At 33.8% G+C, this 24,338-nt stretch overlaps 2 protein-coding genes across 3 annotated transcripts; both read right to left on the reverse strand.

The window, feature by feature from the left end:
* Positions 1 to 8,067: 8,067 nt before the first annotated feature.
* On the reverse strand, positions 8,068 to 9,652 carry LOC142627282 (U-box domain-containing protein 21-like). The gene has a single exon (XM_075801104.1). It carries the CDS (start codon positions 9,519 to 9,521, stop codon positions 8,190 to 8,192), a length of 1,332 nt encoding a protein of 443 aa, XP_075657219.1. The 5' UTR covers positions 9,522 to 9,652; the 3' UTR covers positions 8,068 to 8,189.
* A 7,006-nt stretch (positions 9,653 to 16,658) lies between these two features.
* Positions 16,659 to 23,353, reverse strand: LOC142628184 (protein EARLY FLOWERING 5). 2 transcript variants are annotated; one of them, XM_075802220.1, is made up of 9 exons: positions 23,093 to 23,353; positions 22,106 to 22,199; positions 21,372 to 21,457; positions 19,779 to 19,828; positions 19,601 to 19,670; positions 19,438 to 19,519; positions 18,906 to 19,336; positions 18,165 to 18,701; positions 16,659 to 17,193 (listed from the first exon to the last, which is right to left on the reverse strand). In XM_075802220.1, exons 1-9 carry the CDS (start codon positions 23,171 to 23,173, stop codon positions 16,975 to 16,977), a joined length of 1,650 nt encoding a protein of 549 aa, XP_075658335.1. In that variant the 5' UTR covers positions 23,174 to 23,353; the 3' UTR covers positions 16,659 to 16,974. The 2 variants fall into 2 exon arrangements, with proteins under 2 accessions (XP_075658335.1, XP_075658336.1); XM_075802221.1 differs by lacking the exon at positions 23,093 to 23,353 and having other exon boundaries at positions 19,601 to 19,686; positions 22,106 to 22,157.
* Between the last annotated feature and the right edge of the window lie 985 nt (positions 23,354 to 24,338).

Raw genomic sequence — 24,338 nt, forward strand, 5'->3', positions numbered from 1 at the left:
GTTGTAGATAGATTGAGAATCCTATAGCCTAATTCTAAAAAGGACCACTAAGTCATTTTTTTTAATCTCTAATTATATTCATGCCCTACTTGCTAGACTATGTAAGGACACAATAGCTAGTCAACCAAAATGAGAGAGAGAGAGAGAGAGAGAGAACTTTGTCGCATAAAAGAGATCTGAACTCTGCTATCTCTCTATTTCAGCATCACACCAAACTTCAAGAAATAGATCTAAAGACAGTATCTCTAGAGATTATTGATCAAGACTAAAGCCATGGTGTTATCCCAATGCTGTTGTTGGTATGATGCTGAAATATCCACTCGACTAATCAATCTTTGAGAAAACTGAAATATCATTTTTTAACCCTTGATGACTAAGAGGCCCCAGGATCCATGCACTAGGGTTGAGGACGTATCAACATTAGGTTACCATAAGCAAAGAGGGAACAGTATGAAAAGGAGAGCTTATTGCAAGATTTGTGTGCCAAGAGTTTGTACAAAGATAAGTCTCTAGCACCATATTAAAGGTCAAGAAGGAGTTCCAAGAGAAACTACTACAAAATCAACCAACATCAATCAAGTGTTGTCGTAATGTTAGGCATAGATTAGGTATCCATGCACCGAAAAGATTCATGAAGTAGAAAAGTCCAACTTCCAACTAGGTATGAGCTATGTATGGTCACATGAGTAAGTTTCTATTGTATATAGCAATACTAAGATTAAGTCTATATTCCTGGATTGTATTACTTTCATTCTAAATAGTGAAATTCTTCAATTGGTGGTTAACTACAAACCACCCATTGAATTTTCCCATTGTGGGTTTTCCCATCGTAACCATTTACTTATTCAAATTTATTTTTTCTGGACTCTAGATTTTCCAATATGGTTGTACCCATTACTTGAAAAATTAGACTTTGCATAATTTAACGAATTAATAAATTTGGATAATTGATTAAAATTAACAAGGGTCTAAACTTCCCTTAATTTCTTAGCTAGTCTATAAAAATCCTCTTATTATAGCAAATTGCCTAATTGGGGAAGGTTTCCCTCTTGAGTTGTTTTTTCCTTAAATAATTTTTATTTTTTTTATTTTAGGTTTTCCACTTCCTCACCATATATATCATTGTCTTCTAGCTCTGTGACTAATTTTGTGCCACTGGTGACAAATTAATTTATATGCCTTTTATGCTTTAACTATTTACCCTTGAGTTGGATGTTCGCATAATTGGAATAAGTAAAATAATTTGGTTAATTCACTTGTAATTCAATAATTGGGGTCTAAATAACCCAAAAAATTGCATCTCGATCCTCATACCACAAGCTGTCCAACCTTTCCGTAATCCACCTACTGTTTTCACTGTCAATAAGGAAGCTAATTCGCATGTCTTGCATCCCCAATTACTTATAGTATGTACATGGTGTAGTGAGCCATTTATCACCCCATACTTCAATACTCTCCCCCTACCTACCCCGTCAATGACTCCCTTTCCCTAACACACTCCTACCCCCCAAAATGATTCTCCAAGTGTATGATGCATTTGGCTCACATTTTGCCTCCATAAGAGAACATTGTGGGTTATATTCGGCTTTAAGAACAGCTTGGGCCAAAGAGTCTTGCTCATGAATAAGCCTCAACCCATGTTTTGCAAGCAAAGCCATATTAAAAACTTTTAAATCCCAAATCTTATTCTTCCTTATTTTTGCAAAGCTTTTCCCGTCTCACCAAACTTTTTTTTTTTTTTTCTCCCCCATCAAAACCGGATCATCATTAACCCCAACTCTTTAGAAAGAATAGTTGGAAGATTAAACATACTCATTGTATGAGTTGAAATTTGATTGAGTCACAACTTTGATGAACTCATTGCATAGATTGCACGCTGTCAAGTCAACAAAAATGAATTGACTCAAAAAAATTCACTTTCCAATTGCCAGCTCAAAATTTTCACACATAATTGTGAGTTCTAGAGAAATTACTTGCCTAGACTGCTTTAGAAGATGGATTGTAGTACACTATTATATTATCAGATTTTAATCTCTCTGCATTTGATTCGGGATTCAAAGTAAGCAAGTCAATAAAGAGTTAAAGACTTGACATGGTACTGGGCAAAAGTTTTAAAGAAATTATGGTTTGATTAGTCAATAAATATTTATTCAACACCGGGAGCAGAGACGCAGGAAATTTATGAAAGTACTTGTTGGCCGAGTACGCTGATAATGGGTGGACTTCAGTGATCCAATTACATGCTATGCATTGGTCAAGGATTCTTTAAGGAAGTTGCCGTTTGCAATGTACATTCACTGACAAGGCCAGCCTTAGGCCTAGGCCACTTGGGCTTAGGGCCCATACTAGAGAAAAGGCCCTCAAATGTGGGGGATAAGAGATTTTTTTCTTTTTCTTTTTCTTTTTCTTTTTGAAACACACACACACATATATATATATATAGGAAGGGATGAGATAAGAGAATACACTCACACGCCAACACCAAAACTGCAGGCAGTTATTATTATTATTATTATATTTTTTTGAGAAGATTATCATTATTATTTTAAATGTGAGTTGTATATCATTTTTCTCTTATAAGAATGTTCAAAACTTAAGTGATGCATTAAGTATTGTAACTCAATTGGTACTTTTTTTTTTTTTTTCCAATGGAAATATCTAGAGGTTAAATTCTTCTATCTAAAATTATCGATATATCAAATTAATTTTATTTTTTTTTTTTTGAGAAAGAATTGAGTGATGGTAGAATTGCTACAAATTCTATTACATAGAGGCCTTACAAATTGATGTGTCACCAACCATAATAACTAATTTAAATACTCATTTATTATCTTGTACCACTAATTAATCACATTAATTACCGCATAAGTTTGTAATTTTTTTGTTATAAAATTTGTAATAATTTTAACATTTTATAATATTTTGTGGTTATTGTTAACAGAAAAGGGAGTTCATATTTAAAAGTAAAAAGAGTTGTAAATGGAATATATATTAGGATCTTAATTGTCAGGACTATCTACTGACTCGGAATTCCCCTCTGAATACCATGGAGTAGGCATTAATTTGCAGTCACAAAGCAAGATCTAGTTGTTCTGTCACTTCCTCAACGAAATTTTTTGTAGTAGTCGTGGCAACTTAATTACTAAAAGAAACTGCATATAAACAATTTTTTTTTTTTTTTTTAAGGTGAGGAGAGGCTATCCCATACCAGGGTTAGGGTAAGCCGCAGGCCTCATAGATGACTTATATTGGACTTATAAATTGCCCACTAAAGAGAACTATTGCCAACAGAACTTGAACCTAAGCCTTTTGGATAAAACGTTTGAACTTTACCGATTGAATCAAGTCTTGTTAACAGATAAAAATATTTATCGCTGCATATGTTTAATTATTATTATTTTAATGAAAATGTTTAATTATTGTATTATATTTCACTTGAATCGATCAAAATATTGTGGTCCATAGCACATCAAAGTAAATAAATAAAAATTTGTGTTCTATGGAAGAGTTGTGAGTAATGACGTGAATTTACACGGAACCAGAAATGTCGTACGATAGAATTCAATGCTATACGTTTCCATGTTCTTTGTTCTACCAAAATAGATGGTCAATCTTTGTTTTTTTTTAAAGAATAGTTGGTCAAAGTTGTAGCATATTAAATTGGTTAAAACGTACGTGCAGAGTGCAGACAAGTCGTGCGGAACTAGCTAGAATATGACACTTGGTCAAATTTGTGTTTCATTTTTTTTTTCGTTTAAAGAAATCATAGAACATTCATCAGAAAAACAAATCATGGAACAAATCTTAAGGGACCAGAATATTTGAAACTTTTACCCATCAACTTTGGCCTCGTGTTTGAATGGCATCCATACTGCTAAACAAATCACATGGGAGCCTACTGGTTCCATTCTTAAATTGCATTTATATTTTGGTATTTTAGTACCAAAAAAATCATCACTAGGAAGTAACAATAGAAGAGTCGGCCCATGTGTTGTTCAACAATGATCATTTTTATTTAATTATCGGTGTTTTTTTCTTCTTATTATTATTATTTTTTTTAATTTGATAGTTACAGAAGAAAGTTGACTTAAACTTTGATGTTTTTATTAAAAACATCAAAATGTATCAATAAATTGAACTACAAATCTCTTAAAATTTAATTGTACATAGTCACTATATGGAAACAAATAAATTATTTTGATATTTGATATGCCAATATGCGTTGATTCGAAGAATGGATCATAAGTGGGTTCTAATTAGCTTAATTAGTAAAGTTTTTAATGGTTAAATAAGATATTTAGATTCAATATTTGCCTACACCAAAAATTGACTAGTGTCTTGCTGTGATAATAAAAAGTTATCATAACGGACATCAAAAGTTAAAATTTTATAAAAATAAAATAAAATAAAAAAGAAAGAAGAATGGATCATGATGGTCCATTTCCGGTCTGAAATTTTTCAGAAATTTAGAAGTACAATATCAAATTTGTCAAGCAAGCCTATTCTAATTTGATGCATATATTATTGAGGCATAGCACTTGGAAGGTTGAGGCAAGGTTTGGGATTTATTTATTATAAACATGGTGGCAGAGCTTTCAAATTTTTCCAGTTCAGTCTTGAATCCCAACTTTTAATTTACCAGTAAAACGGGTTAGGAATTAAAAAAAAATTTCTTTTTTGGTTGAGAATCAAAGTGTTCCTACTCCTTCCTTGATACCTTCCTCTAGAACCATCCACATAGTTTCTTCATTTTCTAATAATTCATTGCCATCTTTCTCTATTACTTTTAACTTTTCACTAGACTTTTGAATCGGCCCTCCATCCTATCGGTTGTGACATGTTTTTGTTTTGTTTTAATATACAATCTTTCTTTGTTTTCTAAGATTAATATTTCTATAATCATTATTCAAACTTATCTATTTAGAATCCGTTTATTTTGCTGAAACTGATGACTTTTTACTGAAAGTACTATAAATAAAGGTAAAAATTAGCTAAAATAGTATAATAAGACCCGTGAATATATAGTATCAAGAAGTGCAATGAGGACCCATAAATAATAGCAAAATTAAATTAAATAGTAAAATAAATTAATTTTTTAATTTGAAACCAAACACGCACCTATTACCTTCAATAAAAAAAAGTTTGCACGGCCTCTATAGTTTGTTCTCTTTTTCTTTTTCTTTTCTTTTTTTCTCTCTTTCTTTTATAAAAAAATGTTAACTGGAAGTTGAAATAGATGGATCCTTCTATCCTTACTGTGGTAGATCACACAAGAGTCAAGACAGAGATTCGGTTTGGTCTTTTTATTTATTTATTTAATTTTTTAAGTAGAACTTTTTTTTATCCAGCTTAAATTGCTGTCCAAAGAGTATGAGTAAAACAAAGTCCTCAAAATAGTCACCACACTTTGCGCCAAGCCCACGTGGTGGCCCTTTTTCACCCTTGACAGAGACCCAAGTTTGGGGTTGACTCACCTACCATAGTTCTTAGTCATCTTTCTAATTTCAAGAAAACCTGCTCTATGACAATGGTACCTACCTTTTAATTTTTGGGGTATAATTTAGAATCTGAGATTTTTTTTTTTGGGTATGTAAAATGAAAGTTACATTAAAGTAAAGAAAAATTATTAGTTTATATACCATCAATGTAAATCTTACATTGATTAAATATAAATAAATAAATAAAATATCTTAAAACAAATTAAGAAATATATAAAGTCTAAGATATGAAACACCCTAAGAGTCTATTAAAAGAATTGATATAAAATATAAAAAGGAGGATCATTATATAACGCAAAATAATTTCTAGTAGAGTTTCCTTCATTGGTTAAAAGATTCACATAATAGTTGCCTCACGTGGATGTTGCTGATGTGAACTTCCTCAAAAATTGAAGGGACCTGCAATCACAAATTAAATATGGCACTACAACAGTGGGAGGTAACAATCAAGATAATAGGAGTACTAATAAAGCCAACAACAAATTGTGCAACAGTTTCCAAGAAGAGCTTGTGAATGTTATAAGTTTTTTGTGAGGGCAAGGCCATCTCATAGGTGCCATGGTCGGCTGCCATGGAGTGGGTAAGACCAATGCTTATGTAGAAACCATCAATCCAAGCTCCTTTGATAAGGCCTCTGGCACTAGCCCTGCCTAGGTTGCCTTGGGCAAATCCATTAGTATAGAGCTTGAAGAAATCCCGAAGGGGTAGGGGGATTTCCAACCATGAGGAGATTGAGTTGCTTTATCACTTTTTCTGTGTAGGGTAAGAAAAAGAAATATCCAATTGTAAAAAAATTATCTTTTTGAGAATGTATCCCTGATGGTAAGGGGAAGAAACATCAATTTCAAGCTATCTTGTGTTTTTTCTTGCATATCTTCCAAACCTTAGTGGGATTTGTGTTCACTGATTTCAGACATCATCAAAGTGTTACAGCTTACAGTTGCTTTAAAAAAAAAAAATATTATCTACTCTTTACATTGGTGCCGATGCTTTGGCTCGAAGACATCCAGCTCTTGAAAAGGGTTTTTTTTTTTTAGTCTGCCCTTGTGGACTTATGTACACTATTATTTTATCACAATTTTGGTTTGTAATTTTGTATTATAAGAGTTCTTGTCCTCTGAATTGTGTTAGTGTTGATTCTCTTTCTTAATGAAATTCAAATATATATATATATATATATATATATATATATATATATTCACCGTTTCTTTAGTTCAAACTATATATACCTTTTAGATAATTAATTAACAAACTAAATAAACAAATAACAATATACTCATTCCAACCCAAGTGAACTTCCTATTAATTAAAATAAAAAATAAAAAAAACCCAAGTGAACTAATTCAATTTGATAACGACACTTTAGGGTCTTATCTTTTCTTTTTCTTTTTTGGGTTGTGTTAACAACACACGTTTAGGTAATTTTTAGGGTAACTTTTTCAATTTTTGGCAATTTTTTTTTATCTCTTTTAACAATTTTTTTCTTTTTTTAAGTGAAACATAAAAAAGGAAACCTTAACAAGTACCGCTCGGAGATTGTTAACATTTCCCTTTCTTCTTTTTGATTTTGCAAATTGTATGTGAACTAATTCAATTTGATAACGATGCTTTAAGGCCTTTATCTTTTCTTTTCTTTTTCTTTTTTTAATTTTACGAATTGTATGTTTTTCCTTCAGAGAGAGACAGAGATATGATACCCCACAGCATAAGTTTGGTTATAAAGTGAAAAAGAAAGTATGTATATTGTAACATGATCACAACTTAATATTGGCCTAATTTTATTGCCAGGAAAAGTTTCATGTAGAATAATATGATTTCCATGGTCATATATATATATATATATATATATATATATAGTTTATTGTTAATTTAATGCCATTACCATCGTCAATACAGGCTCCTAGCCAGGATCTAGATGACACGTAAAGACTGTTATGGATTAACAACAAGAATTCTAATCCAAAAAAATAATTTTTTTTAAAATAAAAAAATAATTGAAATCACTTCTTTTTCTTTGTTTTGGCTCCTTGGCAAGCGAAACATATACTTAAACCATTAGTTTCATTGGATTCGAGTTAACTTAACTAGTAATCTTTTACTATTGAGTAAAAGATTTGAGAATTGATCTTGTCTACCCTAAAACTTAATTGGTATCTTGACATAACATGATAGTAAAAAATAATCATTATGGAGCAAACACAATAAGGGTTCGTTTGAATACCGCTGAAAACTAAAAACACTGTAGCAAAATAATTTTTAATTGTGTAAATAGTATTGTGGGACCCATTTTTAATGAAAGTTTTGTTGAGAAAAGATGTTTGTGGTCACGTGAACCGTACCCGGGATCCGCTCTTCTCAATTAGCGCTTTTCTCAGGAAAAAAAGAAAAAAAAAAAGAAGAAGGTGAAACGCTAAATGCAGTATCCAAATTCAGGCTAAATTTAAATTCTATCCTACTTCTACCTATATAAAATTTATAATAATAAAAATAAAAATAAAAATGGCTTTAAGTTATCAGGCCGTATATGATCGACATATGCAAGCAAAGACGAATTCGAAAATTCAATATAGACCTTTAAATTTTTGGCAGTATATATTATGTATTTCAGTATGAATGATATATTTTGTACATTGAACTCTGAAAAAATGAGTAGAACGTCCACAAACAAGACAAATTTAGTTGCCGCATGAATCAAAAGGGCCTTTTCAGATCCTTAAAATCCATTGAATCAATACACTCCAACCTATCCCTATGAAGATTCAACCATTTCAGCAACTCCGTAGCTTTCTCCTTTGTTTTCTCCGCACAACCAACCTGTATGAGCAGCAAGAGCTTCTGAAACGCACCTACTTGAAGTGCTTCAATAAGAACACCTCCTCCTTCTTCCTTCTGTTCATTCTTGCAGAGCTTCCAAATGACGGAGACCGAGAACTCGGTTGCCAAATCCGTGACCCGTAATACCTTCTTAACTAAAACCGGCATGCTCAAAGCATTGTTGAAGGCCTTCTCTCTCCCTTTGTCACTACTACATAGCCCATCAAGAACACCCAATGCCTCCTCGCATATGCGTTTTTCAGCATCTACAAGTATTTCTAAGAGCAAAGAGACCAAGCCCATGTCAACGAACCTTTCTAAAATGGTCTCATTTGGAACTGAGGAATTAACCATATGATATATGACCATCAATGAAGCTTTTGTGGCCGTAGGGCAAATGGGCTCTTTGATTAGCTTCACCAATGCTTCTAAAGCTCCTTCTATCTCTGCTAGCGCATCTATTACGCGCTCATTCGATGAAACAGCCTCGTTTAAGGCCAAAGCCGCATTTCTTCTTGCTGACAAATCTCCACCTTTCAAAAACCATACCATGCAATGCAAAGAAGCAGCTGATCCAAGATAACACTTGGCCTCTTCATCAATTGGTGAAAGCAATGTTAAAGCCGATAAGATTTCCTCCAATACCGCAACATTTTTATCGAAAGACGGCGCTTTTGAAAAGGTTTCAAACGCAGCTGAGATAACACTGCCTGCCTTACTACCCACAATGCACCGTTTGTCACGCTCACTTTCCTTCCCCAATGTTATGATTTTCGCCACCAATTCTTGGCACCAAACTTGATCTTCACGCTTACTTGCCATAGTAATCTTCGAAAGAATTTCCGAAACCTCCGTTGAGCTCACCGGAATCCGAGGTGTGGGAATTCTCTCAATGCCATAGGATTGATTGTCAACGCACCAATCTTGTATCATCTTCCTTATGGTATGATTTGGTATAGGCTCAAGACTCCTGAACACTTGGTTTGTAACGGGACAGGTATGGTTCCCGGCCTCTATCCACTTCTCGATGCTATCACGATCATACGTAATCCCCGTCGACAACGTGACCGGGTCTTTCATGAAGTCTAGAGAAATGGGGCACCGAAAATGGTTTGGTATGGTTATGAGCTCCATGTCTCCATTCTCGCCTTGTTGTTGCTCCTTAGCGGCACGACGCCCAGCTCTTCTTTTTCTCCATGTAGAAATCATTGGTACTAGTTCTAGTTCGAGTTTGGAATTGGAAGAATCAAAATTGACAAAAAGAAGGTATATGCTTAGTATGAGTTTTGGCTCAAAATGATGTGTGTTGTCATGAATTGAATGAGAGTTGGCTGGTTTGGATATATATATAGACGTGTACAAGTCATATATGAAGTTATAGCATAAGCAAGAGGTCCAAGTTTCAAAACTTAGGAATAATAATTTAATAAAATTTTGAACAGAACAAAAAAGTGGGTATCAGAGGAGAGAAAGGCCGGTGAGGTTGATGGGTTTTGAATATTCAACCGTTTGAACTTGAAACGGTAAAATGGAACACAGCGTGGGGTTTTGCCTTTGGAATAGAATTGATCAAAATTCAAAAAGTTTGACACCAAAAAAATAAAAAAGGGCTGGTCAGCGAGTCGGTGGACTGACTGACTTGGCCAACCTCAACACGTGAGATAGATGGACAAAGGCAAAGGGTTTCCGGTTTCCTAATAAGCATAACATAAGCCATTGTTGTTGTTGTTGTTTTTTTTTTTTTTGTGCTTTCACATGGTTGGACCCGAAACGCGTACTTGACGCGCACCCCTAGCGTTTCGGCATGAATGGGCTCAAAACAAACGTTGATTTTAGCGTGCCTAACTGTCCGACGCGTGCAGGACTGGGCAATGGGTACGGTATATTATAGTTTTGGTGTCATGACTCATATGAGTTGGAAATTTTGGGACTTGGCATGCATGCACCAACATCTACGTATTCCTTACACGGAAACATCTTTCATCCGTGTGGACAAGGTCGCAAACATATATGGTGTGTGAAATTCTATTTCTCCATCTTGCTATTTCGATAGGAACAAGAAATTATCAACTTTAAACAGTTGCAATATGGAACAGTCATGACAAATTCTCAGTTAAAAAGTGCAAACTATGATCCAAAAGTTTAGAAGTCTTTAAATTTTATACTTTAAAATTTCAAATTTTCGATTTTACCTCTTGAATTTTTTATTCTGTAAGCTTCAACAACTCCTTTGTTCATATTTTCCGTTGAATGCCACATAAGCTTGTCATGCATGTTTAGTTCATCAAATAAAATAATATCACGTCGTTATACCACGTGAATAAACTAAACACGTGTAACAAGCTTATGTAGCACTTAACAGAAAATATGGACAGAGGAGCTGTTGTGCTAATACAAATAGAATAAAACCTCTAAAATTTAGGAGTGTAGTTTGCACTTTAACCCAAATTATAAGACTATTGATGTGTATTATTTAAGCAAATCTCGTAACTTGTTTAAAAAGTTATCTAACTAAAACTATATACACATTAATAGTCTCTTCTTTGCTACATTGGAGTCAAACTTTTTCCTCCAATACGTTAGTTCATTGGGAATTTAATTTGCATTCTGTATGCATAACTAACTCCACCAAAATAAAAGCAAGTAAATTGTATAGGCGAAAAAAATAGAACTAACAATTCGAACTATTAGGTATAGAAACTAGAAAGTGGTAATCCTGATGGAAAAAACGCAACTAAAGCAACGAACGAAAAGGTAGCCGTAAAGGAAAGAAGGAAAAGAGGTGGGGAAAACACAAAAGAGGAGAAGACTACTAATAAATTAAAAAGAAAAATGAGAAAGAGTAATTGGTGTTGCTTGCGAATTGTAAAAGATGGATTGGTAAGTCAGGTATCTAAATGATGAACATTTAGACTAAGATTAGGTGAGGAACTAGAATAGTTAAAGTGATCTAGGAAATCTAGGAAAATCGAATCAAACTGTTACTAATGTCCATTCTTAGTCAAAATTCAAAATTATTATGTTACTTTATTACCTGTTCATCATATAACTTTAGAGTGAAAGTGAAGTAATAAGAATAATCCTATTTGTATTACGAGTATTGTAACACAAGTTTATACTGCTAGTTTAAGACTAACCTAATATAAGTTTGTTGTAGTATACAAAGTTTAATAATAAGGATGGTATGTAACTAGCAAGGATTTTCTGTCGTAGATCTAGAACTCTAAAGTAAAACCACATTAATTCTTGGCACTCTCCTCTATTTCTCTCCTTACCTTCTTTATTTTCTTCCTTTTGTGTTCTCATATACTTTATGAGCAAGATTTGGGTACAGTACTTAGATGTTATTTTTTAAGTTCCTCTTTTAAGATTCTACCATGTAGATTTTTTCTTATGAGATCGATGTATATTTTTTAGTTAAATAGTCGCATAGTTGAATCTTAAAAGAAGAACCTAAGTAACAACACTTAAAGTATTGTACCTAAGTTTTGTCCATACTTTATTAATTACATCATAGTTAAACATATTTTCTAATAAGGTATCATAGTCTAGCTTAAATTATGTGGCTTCTATTAATTTGTATTTTTAATCGCTAAATAAATATAACTTCCTTCTCTCAACACCGCTAACAATTACTCTACAAGCTCACCCTGATCTATTCCTCTATCATAAACATGCCAAGTTTCTCTCTCAACATCGTTATCATTAATTACTCACGATCTGAATGCCCATCCTCATTTCTTCCTTACTATAAATAGCATCATAACAACCTCATACGCATATCTTAGATATGATATTTTCTAACAAGATAATCTTAAAATTTTCACTTACGATATTTAATGGGCACATGACTTCGTTTTTTCTTTCTTTTTTCTTCTACATCTAGTATTCAGCTTTCTTCCTAATCATGTATTCTAAACTATCTTGGTTGAGTATCATAGAACATGTTGATTGGTAGCATCCTCTATATGTTTCCTTTCTGGTCATGTGCCTATCATATTGGTGTAGAGTTTTCCAAACCACACATCTTTTATGTAGCCTTCACATATACGATTGTAATTGGTGAAACATAAAATAGAACACAAAGTGGTACAGAAGATTTGTATTTCTCATTCTAGCATGTTATCAACACTTCATTAATTTAATTTTATTCTACTTCACATCATCTCCAATTCAGTCACAATTTCCTTCAAAATATAAATTTCTTTCCAAATTCAAGTTGTTTTCAAGTTTCTACCTTGAGTTCAAGGGGGGATTTTAGAGATATCAAGGTTCAATCCTAAATCCTAATCAAGGCCCATGTATGTTATACAACTTTGATCTATATTCATTGAATCAATCCTACTTGGAGTGCAAGAAAATAAAACTTAATCTTAACTCAAACAAATTAGCATATACTTACTATTAGTCTAGGATTTGGTCAACTATAAACATTTTCTAGAAGTTTATTGTAATACATAGAGTTCAATAGTAAATATATAGTCATAAAGAGCTTTTTGATATAAATGTAGGCCTAACGTTAATTATAATTATTCTCTCTCTCTCTTTTTTTCTTTCTCTGTCTTTTATATTTTCTTCTCCATATTCTGGAATACAATATATCATTATATACAGTAACTGTATGTGTATCTCACGATTTCTAACATAATATTAGAGTTATGTTTTATCTTCTCTTTCTTAATAGCTCCAAAGGTATTCATACTTAACCATAAATTTGTAAAGTCTTCCAACTTAACTATAACTAAGCTGACGACATGTGCTCCACTAGTTGCTTGCGATTGCCAAGAGCTGAAATTTTCAACTTTTTAATTACATGCGAGTAGTTACTAACGTGTAGAGACTAGAGACAGAACTATGACGAGATCAAGGAGGCCAAGGCTAACTGCCCTCCTTGGAATTTTAAAATTTATTCATTAATATGTAAGATTTTAAAGTTTGGGTCTAAAAACTTTGTACCTAGCCCTCAAAATTGATAATAAGCACTCTAATATAAGACACCCCCCCCCCCCCCCCCCCCCACAAAAAAAAAAAAAAATCTCAGCTTAGAGAAAAAAAGAATTATCAATTATAATTATTTGTGTGTTTGGCATGACATTTTAAGGTCCGTTTGAATACAGTTTATTTTGCTGAAAACTGAAAATACTGTAGTAAAATAATTTTTAAATATTTAAATAGTGTCATGAGACCCATTTTTATTGAAAAAATTGCTGAAAAGTGAGATTTGTGAGTCCTATAAATAGCACACAGGACCCATTGGTATGCACTTGCGGGTGTGAATAGTGCATAGACAAAAAAATCAAAAATCACGGCTAAAAAAAATGCGTGAAACGCCAGAAACAGGTAGAATTTTCTACCCAAAGTTAAAAGTTTGGCTTTTCAAAAATTTGGATGTTACCATGCAATTTAGCTCCGCTTAAGAATCTGCTTTGTTTTGTCATCTTAGAATTAGATATTTCTATAATACAATAAATTTCTTTGCTCAGTTCTTGATCCTCCATAAACATGTGAATTTTTTAGAATTGATGATATTTGCTTGTTATTAAACAAATTTTATTGGCAATAGTTATTTTGTCTTTCATTTTGTTTGTAGACTAAAATTTAATGGACAAAAAATTAGAATTATTTTTTTCAACTTATTATGTAAAAAATTATAAAACTATCTATATGTATTATTAACTAAGTCACATGACTCATTAAAAAAATTATATAACTAAACTACGCTTAAATGGTATCTTCAATTTCACATAATAGATTGGAAGAAGATAGTTCTTAACCAGAGCCCAACTTTCTCCAAATTCAATTTAGTTCATTGACTTTCTCTCCAGTTGGTGAATTAAATTGTTGAAATGTCATTAATGTTTAATTTTTGTCAATTTAGCCCCTTACTTTGTCGAAAGAAGTCAGTATTGTCCTTCCATCCTATTAGCAGATGAAACTGTTTAAAAATTTTATTTAATTTTTTAAAAATAATACTCATATGAGATAACATTATTTATTAAATGACATATCTCATGAATGTTTTCAATAAAATTGTTAACTAAAAAAAATGTTTAAATAACATGTTTGCTAATAGATTTGGTCATAAAGACTAGATTGACTCATTTTTATAAAGTGAGACTAAATTAACAAAAAAACTAAACCTTAAAGACAACATTTACTATATTTTATTTTTAAATTGCTATTTTTCGGAGTTGATTTAACAAGTGTTCTTAGGACATTTGTTAATGGACCATATTAAAAAAGTTTTGATACCACTTATAAGAAATATAATAAGTTGTCAAAAAAATCAGTTTTTTTCCCCATAAAAATTTTAAAAAAAATATTACTTAAACTAATACCCTTAAGATATCGGTTAATTTATTTATTTTTTTCCTTTTTTTAATCATGTTTTGGAATCCAAAGACAAAATCATAAAATCCATTGTTCCTCCATGCTAACATTTTACTTTTTGCTAAATAGATGTCTAAAACAATTTGTAGGTTTAATTATGAGAAATGTTACGTCCACAATATTTTCACAACAAATTATAGATGGTAAATTGTTATTGGTATTCATTGAAATCTATAAGTAATATTAATTTTTTGATCATTTATAATAACTAATAACAACCTGCCACTGTGGGTTCCAGTTAGCTCAACTGGTAAAGTCTCTGATGGTTGTATAAGAGATCTGGGGTTCAATCCCTGCCTACACCAAAAACAAATTGGTGTCTTGGTCTGATAAGATTTCTCTCTAAGTAGTCCTTCACGCGCGGTTAGTCACCCCTCCTAACATGGAAAACTTTGCTATTAACTACTTTTTTTAATAACTTGTTGAGATGATGAGTGGTGTACAATAACTTCTACATAAACCTACACAGATATCATTCTAATTTTTTTTTTCCAATCACGACTTGCCTCCATCAAATTGTGAAAATAAAGTTTCGTTTCTAGACTTATTTTTAAGTCGAGTCAGCATTACGCTGTAAAGGTGAAAAGCTGAGTCGCTTTGATATCTTCCTTTACAAGATTTTTCCTTTCGTGGACAGTTTGGTTCAGATCTCTTGCTTTATTGCAAGATTTTTCCTTTCTGAGATGGTCAAATTTTGTACAGCTTTTCCTACGTTGACGCAGCACGAAAGTTGACTAGAAAGTATTGCGTGTACCCTAAGTTTGATTTGGGCTTTTTTTTTTAATAAACACTATATTTTTCTTTTTGGGTTGGGCTCAGGGTAAAACTAATTCCATGGTGTATGTACCAGTCAATGCCTGGGGAGATGGCAACCACAATTTCTATAAATGAATTAAATAGTGTACAAAATATAAAATTAGATGCCAGTGTTTTAAAAAATAATTATTTTTTAAAAGAAATAAATAATTCATTAAAATAGAAAAAGAAAACTTTATTGTGCAATAGTGAGAAAATTTTAAATGAACTTATTTGAATGCTCTTGATCTTAAATTTAAAAAGAGAATACTAAGTTGCTGAAAAGTGAGGTTTATAAGTCCCGTAAATAGTATATGAGACCCACTAGTGTGCACTGTACACCTATTTTACTAGTGTGAACAGTGCACAGATGAAAAAGTCAAAAATCACGGCACACCAGAAATGCAGCAGGGTAGAATAATTTCTACCAAATCCACACTTAATGTTAGCTTTCCTAACACCAAGTCACCAACACTTTCAGACGAGAAATTCCATAAATCATAAATGAATAATAATAATAGTTGCATTCCTTGTTACACATCCCATATAGACTGAAAATTGAATTTTTAAAATACAATTTCAATTTAAATTGTAAAAGCACAATTTCATAATTTTAACTAAAATTGCATTTTAAAATCATGATTTTAAAATGGTGTCTAAAGAGGCAACAATTAGTGTGTAATAAGATTTCTTAATAATAAATATCATGGTATATGAAGATTGACTCATCTTTACTTTTCAACATCTTTTCAGGGCCTGTTTAGTACCTCATCTCAAACTCACATTTTTACATTTTTAACAACATTACACACATTTCTACACATTTTTTCATCCACATGTATTTCAAAAAATTACAAACAATATTTCTCAAACTACTCTACCAAATACCCTCTCAACATCTAAAAAAGAGGAGTTTAGCCCTGTACATTATTTTAGAACGTCCAGTTACATCTCAAAGAAACAAAGAAAAGGCTATATTTACCTTCCATTCAGTCAGTCAGAGGGCAAATTTTTTGGCCCAGGTAAGAAACTGAGACAGCAAATTATATTTTTTAATAAAAATCAATAAATAAATAAATAAGAGCAGCAAATTTATAAGATCCCATCTTCAGCATGTAGCGGCAGACTGAAGAGAGTATACAAGTATACGAGTTTAACTACCAAGAAAAAGAAGAATTCAATTATCTATTAAATGTGGTAAAAGTTTCCAATTACTAACATGTATATCATTCTCTGGAGGGTATTAGCTCCAAGTTACAGCTATCTCAATAACTCAGATCTTTTGAATATCAAGCAATTGAAAATTTTCATCATTGATGTTACAAGAGAGATTCCCCAATGAAACAGCACCGAAGCAAACAAAGGATTAACGGCATCAATAAATTTGTGTTCAGAGATCCCAAATCCAACACAGTAACATGTTGGTTACATGTGGGCCGCCTCTATTCCCTGCACCTCCTCACCAGCAACAATGATCTCAACTATCAAGTGCACCAAGCGCTTTCATGTCCTCCAAAAAGGCCATATATGAGTCGTCAATACTCTGTGGCTTTGGTGCTAAGGATGACTTAGCTGATTCTGGCATTACAATGGTGGGAGCAGCTGGCTGGGTGGCTGTCGCTGTAACTGAGACTGATGGCTTTGGCTTTGCTTTTGGGGCAGCAGTCTCTCTCCTCACTCTAACAGATGCAGGAACCTGTGCTCATATAGGAAACAAGCTAAAGTCAAGGTGTATAAGTTCATATATGCAAAAATTCAACTAACAGTTTACTGTAGCCAGACAAACTGTACTACTTGAATATGCCATCTTTTAAACCCATTTTAGCTCCCTTTGACATATATTTCATTTTAGATAATTATTTTATCATGTTGTTTGAGTGCACATCTAGTGAAAAGCATAAGTTCAGTAATCCAAAAATCATAAGGCTTTACGACACAACTACTTTACATAGGACACTTCAACATTTGACAATTGTCCCCATACTGAATTTCTGTGCCAACTTTCTAACCATTGTTATAATACCTCTTGTACATGTAAAAGAGTCCTTTATATATTAAAATAAAAGTCTATGCACTAGCTTAAAAGTGGTCATTCATGAATATACAAACTCCAATTAAGATAACTGATAACCCTAGAAATGTTTTTTTTTTCTTTTATAGGTAAGTTACGCGCGCATCCCGTGAATCTTGAACCCACGACCTCACCCTCCACCTAGCTGGCACTTGCAAGGGGAGTTTCAGATCGAGCTAAAGTTCATTGGCAACAGATAAACCTAGAAATGCTCAAAACATAAATTCACATATATGATACATATTTGTTCTCCCAGATGACAAATGGAGGTTGCATGTGTTAAATAACCATTTTCCCAGCTGGACCAAACTGTCTTTCTCTCAATAATGTGTGTGTGTGTGCACAAATATGTATGTATATGGATAAACACAAACGGAGATATAATAGCCATGAATTATTCAAATCCTTCAAATTTATAATTTTCAATTGTCTTCTTGATATTTTTAAATTTCTCTCAACAAAAAAGTTTGGCATGTCACCTCAGTTTGAGCCAAATGGATAGATGGGCAGATAGGATGCAAGCACATGACTACCAGAAGAATCTGTTATTTTTAGAAAATCTTTGCACAAAGATCGAGCAAAGGAAAGCAACTAACCATAGCTGTAAGTTCTGGAGTGTGCTGAGCTAGTGGCCTCTTAACAACGGTAGACGCAGCAGATTTTACATAAGATGGTTTTTGAGGAGCTGTTGGCCTATTAAAAGCATGCTCATCTTCTTGGAAAGTTGGTGGAGGACCAGGTGGAAGTGGTGGTCTCATCATGGGGGGAGGCCCAGGGGGAGGACCATATGGTGGCCTTGGCATTAGCGGATGCATCACTCCAGGGTGACCTGCTAGGCCAGGTAGGCCAGGAGCAGCTAACGGAGGCCGCATATCTGGTGGAGGTAGAGGTGGGGGATGACGTGATATTCCTGGGGGTAATACATCAGGTTGTAAAGATGAAAGCAGGGTGGGTCCAGGTACTGGAGGCTGTTGCCTAGGAGGGGGTGGGGGTGGAACCATTTTAGAGAGATCCTTGGTTACTGAAAAATTATTGATGTCTGAATCAGATGGTGCACCTTCTGACTGATTACTTGCTGACTTCGGTGGCAGCCCAGGTGGGGGAGGAGGAGGAGGAGGAAGCATGGTTGGCACCTGCATAGGAGAGAGATTAATACTATTAAATACAACTTCTTGGAATAACAGGTGCCGAGCCTTGAGATTTAGATTTAAGCCATCAAAGTATATTGTTTTTGACCACCACAAATATAATTATCCTGTTCACTAATGTCTATTTAGGTTTTTTATGCATTTGAAGATAAGACCACATCCCAAGAACGTGAATGGAGACAAGCTTACCTGAGAATGCTCCTTTGAGGTCAGTCCATCTAACAATGCAGGTTGGTTTATCTCCTTTTCGCCTCCGCCAGTACCAGGTGGAGGTGGCTGAACAGACAATTGGGGTGGAGGAGGTGGAGGAGGCAAAGGACGACTTGAAACTTGCTCTTTAGGTGGGGGGCCAGGAGGTGGTGGTGGAGGCAAAGGTGGTGTAGGCAATTGCATAGCCAAATTTGCTGAAGCTGGCTGGGGAGGCATTGGAGGTGGAGGAGGCAGAGGCACAGATGCAAGATTCACAGAGCCATCCCCAGAGTTGACACTGTCAGTATCTGGCAAAGGGGGAGGTGGCGGAGGTGGAGGCTGAGGAGGTGCAGTTAATGCAGCATCTTCTGACTCTGTTTTTGAGGATGATGCAGAACTTGATGAAGCAGCAGATAAGGGAATTCTGGGGCCTGCAGTTAAAAGCAGAGAGAGAGAGAGAGAGCATATTAATCAACAACATATAAATAATATTTGATTGAGAAAGATGAAAGATTGAGGAATGGGACCAAACCTATTGATGATTTATACATGGGGGGCTTTCCTGGTGGTGGGGCACCAGTAGGATTCAGGGTAGGATGATAATAAACAGAGTCCTGCAACCAATATTTGTTTATAAGTATTGTTCATGAGTAAGCAAAAACGAATCAGAATGATCTTCGGAAGCCAGATCTTACTTCAGGCTTTGGGTGCTTGTCTTTCTCTTCTTCTTCTGCAGTTGTCCTTCTCCGAGGAGGTCCCAAATGACTGAGCAGAAGATAAGCTATAGTTTGTAAATTAAAACAAACAGATATTAAATAAAAAAAACCCAACCACATGCACAGACGCAAATTAGGAAGAAAGATTCTTTTTCACCTGAACATAACTGGGGCCTCACCCTTCTCCCGCATTTTGTCTTCATATTCCTGTCCAAGAGAGCAGAGAACTATGTGATCCTCACGGCAGACAAACAACGCTAATAAATTGCAGAAAAATATCAACCCAGACAGGTTTAACATACAGAAGAAATAGAGGCTAATGTTCCTGTAAAATGCCCATCAACTAAACCATACAGTTCAGATACCCAGTCAATTACTGCCAGTTCAGATCATTTCTGAACTTTTCCACAAAGCAGTCAAATCACGGTTAAGGGTGAATTAATGACAAAAATTCAAGGAAGAATGACTTCTGTTGAGGCAAAGTTCATTATACAACTTTTCTTTTTTGGCTAGATCATAATGCAAGTCCTAGGTGGAGGGTGAAGTTGTAGGTTCAAGACCAGTCATTGTGTGTGTAACTTATATATATATATTCATAGAAAAGACTAGCATTACCTGCCTTTATAAATTATATAATAATAAAAATAAAGACCCATCTCAAAGAGACAAGGGAAAGGGAGTGTGTTCAACAGCATTTTTCTGTTTACAGAAAAATATAATCACGAAATCTTTTTTTATTACTTTAGTTGATATGACCAAAAATTCATTAATGAGACACAATAAATAAAATTTTGATAAAACCCTGAGTGATTTGAACTATTTAAATTGATGAAGGGCCAAAGAGAGAGAGAGAGAGGTGTTGCGTCTTTGGGCAAAAAAAAAATTTTATGAGTAATATGACTGGCATTCTATAAGCTTTCGGTGATTTCAAGCAATTAGAAAACAAGTCTCAAAACCATAAGCTATTGACTCAAAATGAAAACACTTATTAAACCCTTGTTATTTATCTAAAGACATGCAAGTCAACCCATCAAAAATTAAAAACTCCATAGGATAGACATTTTTTCTTTTTACAAGTCAGTTTTGGCCTCGAGGGGGGGGGGGGGGGGGGGAGGACAGAAGAGGAGATTTGAACTAGTGGCCTCTGATTTATGAGACATGATTCCAAGTCAATTGTACTACCCCTTGGGCTTTCCACATTTAATCAGCCCAATTCTAACAATGTAAGATTTCTAAAATACCCTTCAGGGCCTCACATACTAAACCTCATTAGCTTGTTTTCACCCCAAATTATGCTCCTCAATTTTAATCGCATCAAAAGAATTACTCGTGGCATAGCATAGGGTTTATTGAACGAGCAGCAACTCCATAAGTGATCATGTCAAAAATGAATGCTGATATGACTACTTTGCATTCACCAACTGCACACCATTATTGATAAATTTCTTAACAATTCCTCACTCACCCACATTAAAATGACCACGGTAGTAATTCAGTATGCAAGGAAGTGTATATGAAATCTTTGATTGAAAGTTTTTAAAGGTATCTTAAAAATTTTCCTTAAAATAGAGATATATGTTTCTTCATATAACTTTTAACTTAAGATTGTAGATACTAAGCAATTTTTACCATTCCTAAAATCAAATTTAAAAGCATGATTAATGCAAACCAATGCTAAGTTGACATTTCAATTGATACAAGAGAGAAGAGGGCAACAAAGGTGTAAAGAAATTTCATATGTGACTATTACCTTCCTCTTTTTTATGACAAGGTTATAAGTGTCCTCTAGTTGCCTCTTCTTGTGTTTTCTTGCTTTGTCCAAAGCACCATCAGCTTCTGCAACAATTAACAACACAAATGGGTAAATTTAAACAGGAAAATCTACCTAACCAAGATGCAAGCTAAATTTAAAAGAGAAAAAAAAAATCTACACAAACTACCAAAAAACAACAGAATGAAGTGCACATAACAAAACTGCAGGGGGGATGGGGAGGAGAGAAAAAGAAGAGGGTGGGGATGGGAGGCAAAAACAGGAGAGAGACTAAATAATACATGCCCCTCTGCTCCTAAATTAAGGTTCATATTTCCTTTTCAAGCAGTATGTTAAAGTTTACACACAACAATAGGCAGGTGAAGAACATTTTGTGTTGGTTCCTTCAAATTTGGGTTCTGTCAAAGTGGGCAATTATTTGGGGACAGAGTGAGTATAAAATTATATGATTCTATTTTGATAATAATGTTTCCAATAGTATTAAAAATACTAAAATCCAAGAACAGTCTTTTATGTATAATGAGATACACAAGTAATTACTATTTAGCCAAAAAATGCATATTTATTCATTTATGTATTATTTCTAATGCAATACATTCGCTTGTTTGTTATAATCATGTTATAAGTGAAAGAAAGCTTCTTTTGAAATGTAAGGCAATCAAATTCACAGTTCTCAAATGGCAGACCTTCAAATCAAATAGAACATGACTTACTCATCATTTCCAACTTATCAATTTGCTCCTTAAGAGTATCAGGATCCTTCTTCAAGAGTCCCACCTCTCTCACCTTTTTCCTTTCTTTCTTGTTCTGTAAATCGCAAATAACACAATGTCAAGAAAATAAAAAGGAATGATGATGATCACAATATCCTTTATGAAAATTAACTGAACATAAAATTGCATACACAAATGGGCATCAAGAAATTTAAAAGCCTACGTAGAGCACTTCAAGATACGCGCATAAAGATAAGACACAAGCATATTTTTTTAGATAAGTAAGTTTCGGTCCCAAACCAATTGTGCTACACCTCGGGTTACAAATCACAACTCATTATGAACAATCAAAACAAACGACATGTTAATTAGAAAAAGAATTCATATGGCCGACCCTAACTAATCCATCCAGGATCCATAGCCGACCCCAAAAAAAAATTCAACAAATCCTATTGATATACCTATTTGCCATGTAAGAGTGATTGCAAATGAACCTCAACTTGAAGCCACCATAACCCTAATGCCACACCACACCACACAAATGATTAGTCACCAACATCTATTGCGCGCGCAATCAAGTGTAGTACAATATATATAAGTTCAAATTGTTTATTTGGCACATCCTATGTTTACTAATTTAAAATTAATGGAAAAAAGAACAATGCAATAGTTCATATATTTCTATGAATAATGTTTCCAATTAGGCAGTGACACACACACACACACACACACTGTTTCACACACACAAGAACAAGTAACCAATAAATCTTTCAATCAAGATTAAATTCACAAAATATAAACTTTTGAGCTAGTAAAAAATGTTCGTAGATTTCTCAGCAAAAAAAGTAAATTAGGGCAAACGAAATTGAAGGCAGCGAGTGCTTTAACTTGCAAATCGATTGAATTCAAGAAAAAGAAGTGAAAGAAAAGGAGAAAAGAATAGAGACGAAACGGTGTAGTTTGAGAGAGAGAGATGTGAGTGAGTACCCGTTTCAATTCCCTCTTGCGGAGCTCCTTCCGGTAAGCGTCCGTAGGGTTCATCACCTTCCCTCCCTTCGTCGTCTTCATTTTGTCAGATCACTCTCTCTTTCTTGCTCTCTCTGTTCAAAATCAAATCAAATTCCCTCTTTTAATAATTTCTTCTTGTTACTGCGATTTTTCTTCTGCTTCTGCTTCTGCTTCTTCCTCGATTTCAATCTCTCTCTCTCTGTGTTCAGAGTTTTGGATAAGCACAATGCTTTATGGCCCTTTGTATTGTAGCTTGGGCTGGCCCTTTTGTAAGCTATAAGCGCAATACTTGATAGAGTGGGCTGAAGCTCTATTTACTAAGGTGGTAATGATCTACACAGCCCAGTGTTCTTTACGGGTTTAGTTCTGGACTTGGGCTACAAGTCCATAGAATAGAGTAACGTTATACTTACAGATTTACAGAATATTTTACAACACTTTTTGCAAATTATTGTTGCGGCAAATTTTCATTAGTTCTTATTTGGATTCATTATTAATATAATTTTTTCACTTACCAATAATCACTCATTAGTAGATTTCATTTAACTTAATTAGTAAAGTCTATGATGGTTAAATAAGAGATTTAGGGTTCAATCTCCGCTTATACCAAAAACTGATTGTTGTTTTGGTCTGATAATAAAAAGATATTATCAAAAGCAGACATCATAGGCTAAAACTATCTATAAAAAAAAATAAAAAATAAAAAAACTACACATCACATCAACAATTTGTAAAAAAATAAAAATAAATTGAAGCTCTAACAATTTTCAGTGTAAAAAACTACTACACATTATCTTACCTTCTCTACTCTCAAAAGTTGACTTTTCAAGAAAAGAGCACGACTCTGTTTTTTTTTTTTTACAATAATTCTCTTGGTTAATGTTACCATCATTACTTTGATGGTATAAAAAATATGATTTATAAGCAGTGATGTCATTGTTTGTATTTACTTTGATGATACGCTCATATTTGGGACGAATTTGAAAGATGTGTGTAAGAGCATCCACATCAGTCCAGTTAAAATCATCTAAAACACAAAAAACTACCAATTTTACACATTTTGAGCCAAAAAATGCACACATTAGTGGGTGTAAAAACATGCAAAATTGTGCAAATCCATCCCCGAGCTACAATAACCGTGTATATTAACACGGTTACTGTAGCTCGTTTATCCCTTTTTTTATTAATTTTCATTGGCTCCTTTTTTTCTCTCTCCTATCCGTGC

Source organism: Castanea sativa, chromosome 3 (assembly GCF_040712315.1).
Source record: "Castanea sativa cultivar Marrone di Chiusa Pesio chromosome 3, ASM4071231v1".
NCBI lineage: Eukaryota > Viridiplantae > Streptophyta > Magnoliopsida > Fagales > Fagaceae > Castanea > Castanea sativa.

What these genes read in the sequence shown, in the direction of transcription:
- LOC142628184 (XM_075802220.1), bottom strand. Translation starts at nt 23,173, where the DNA reads ATGAAGACGACGAAGGGAGGGAAGGTGATGAACCCTACGGACGCTTAC. An exon ending in GCAAGAGGGAATTGAAACGG is followed by an intron (nt 22,200 to 23,092) that starts GTACTCACTCAC and finishes TGCGATTTACAG; the next exon opens with AACAAGAAAGAAAGGAAAAA. An exon ending in CTCCAGAACTTACAGCTATG is followed by an intron (nt 17,194 to 18,164) that starts GTTAGTTGCTTT and finishes ATATGAGCACAG; the next exon opens with GTTCCTGCATCTGTTAGAGT.
- LOC142627282 (XM_075801104.1), bottom strand. Translation starts at nt 9,521, where the DNA reads ATGATTTCTACATGGAGAAAAAGAAGAGCTGGGCGTCGTGCCGCTAAG.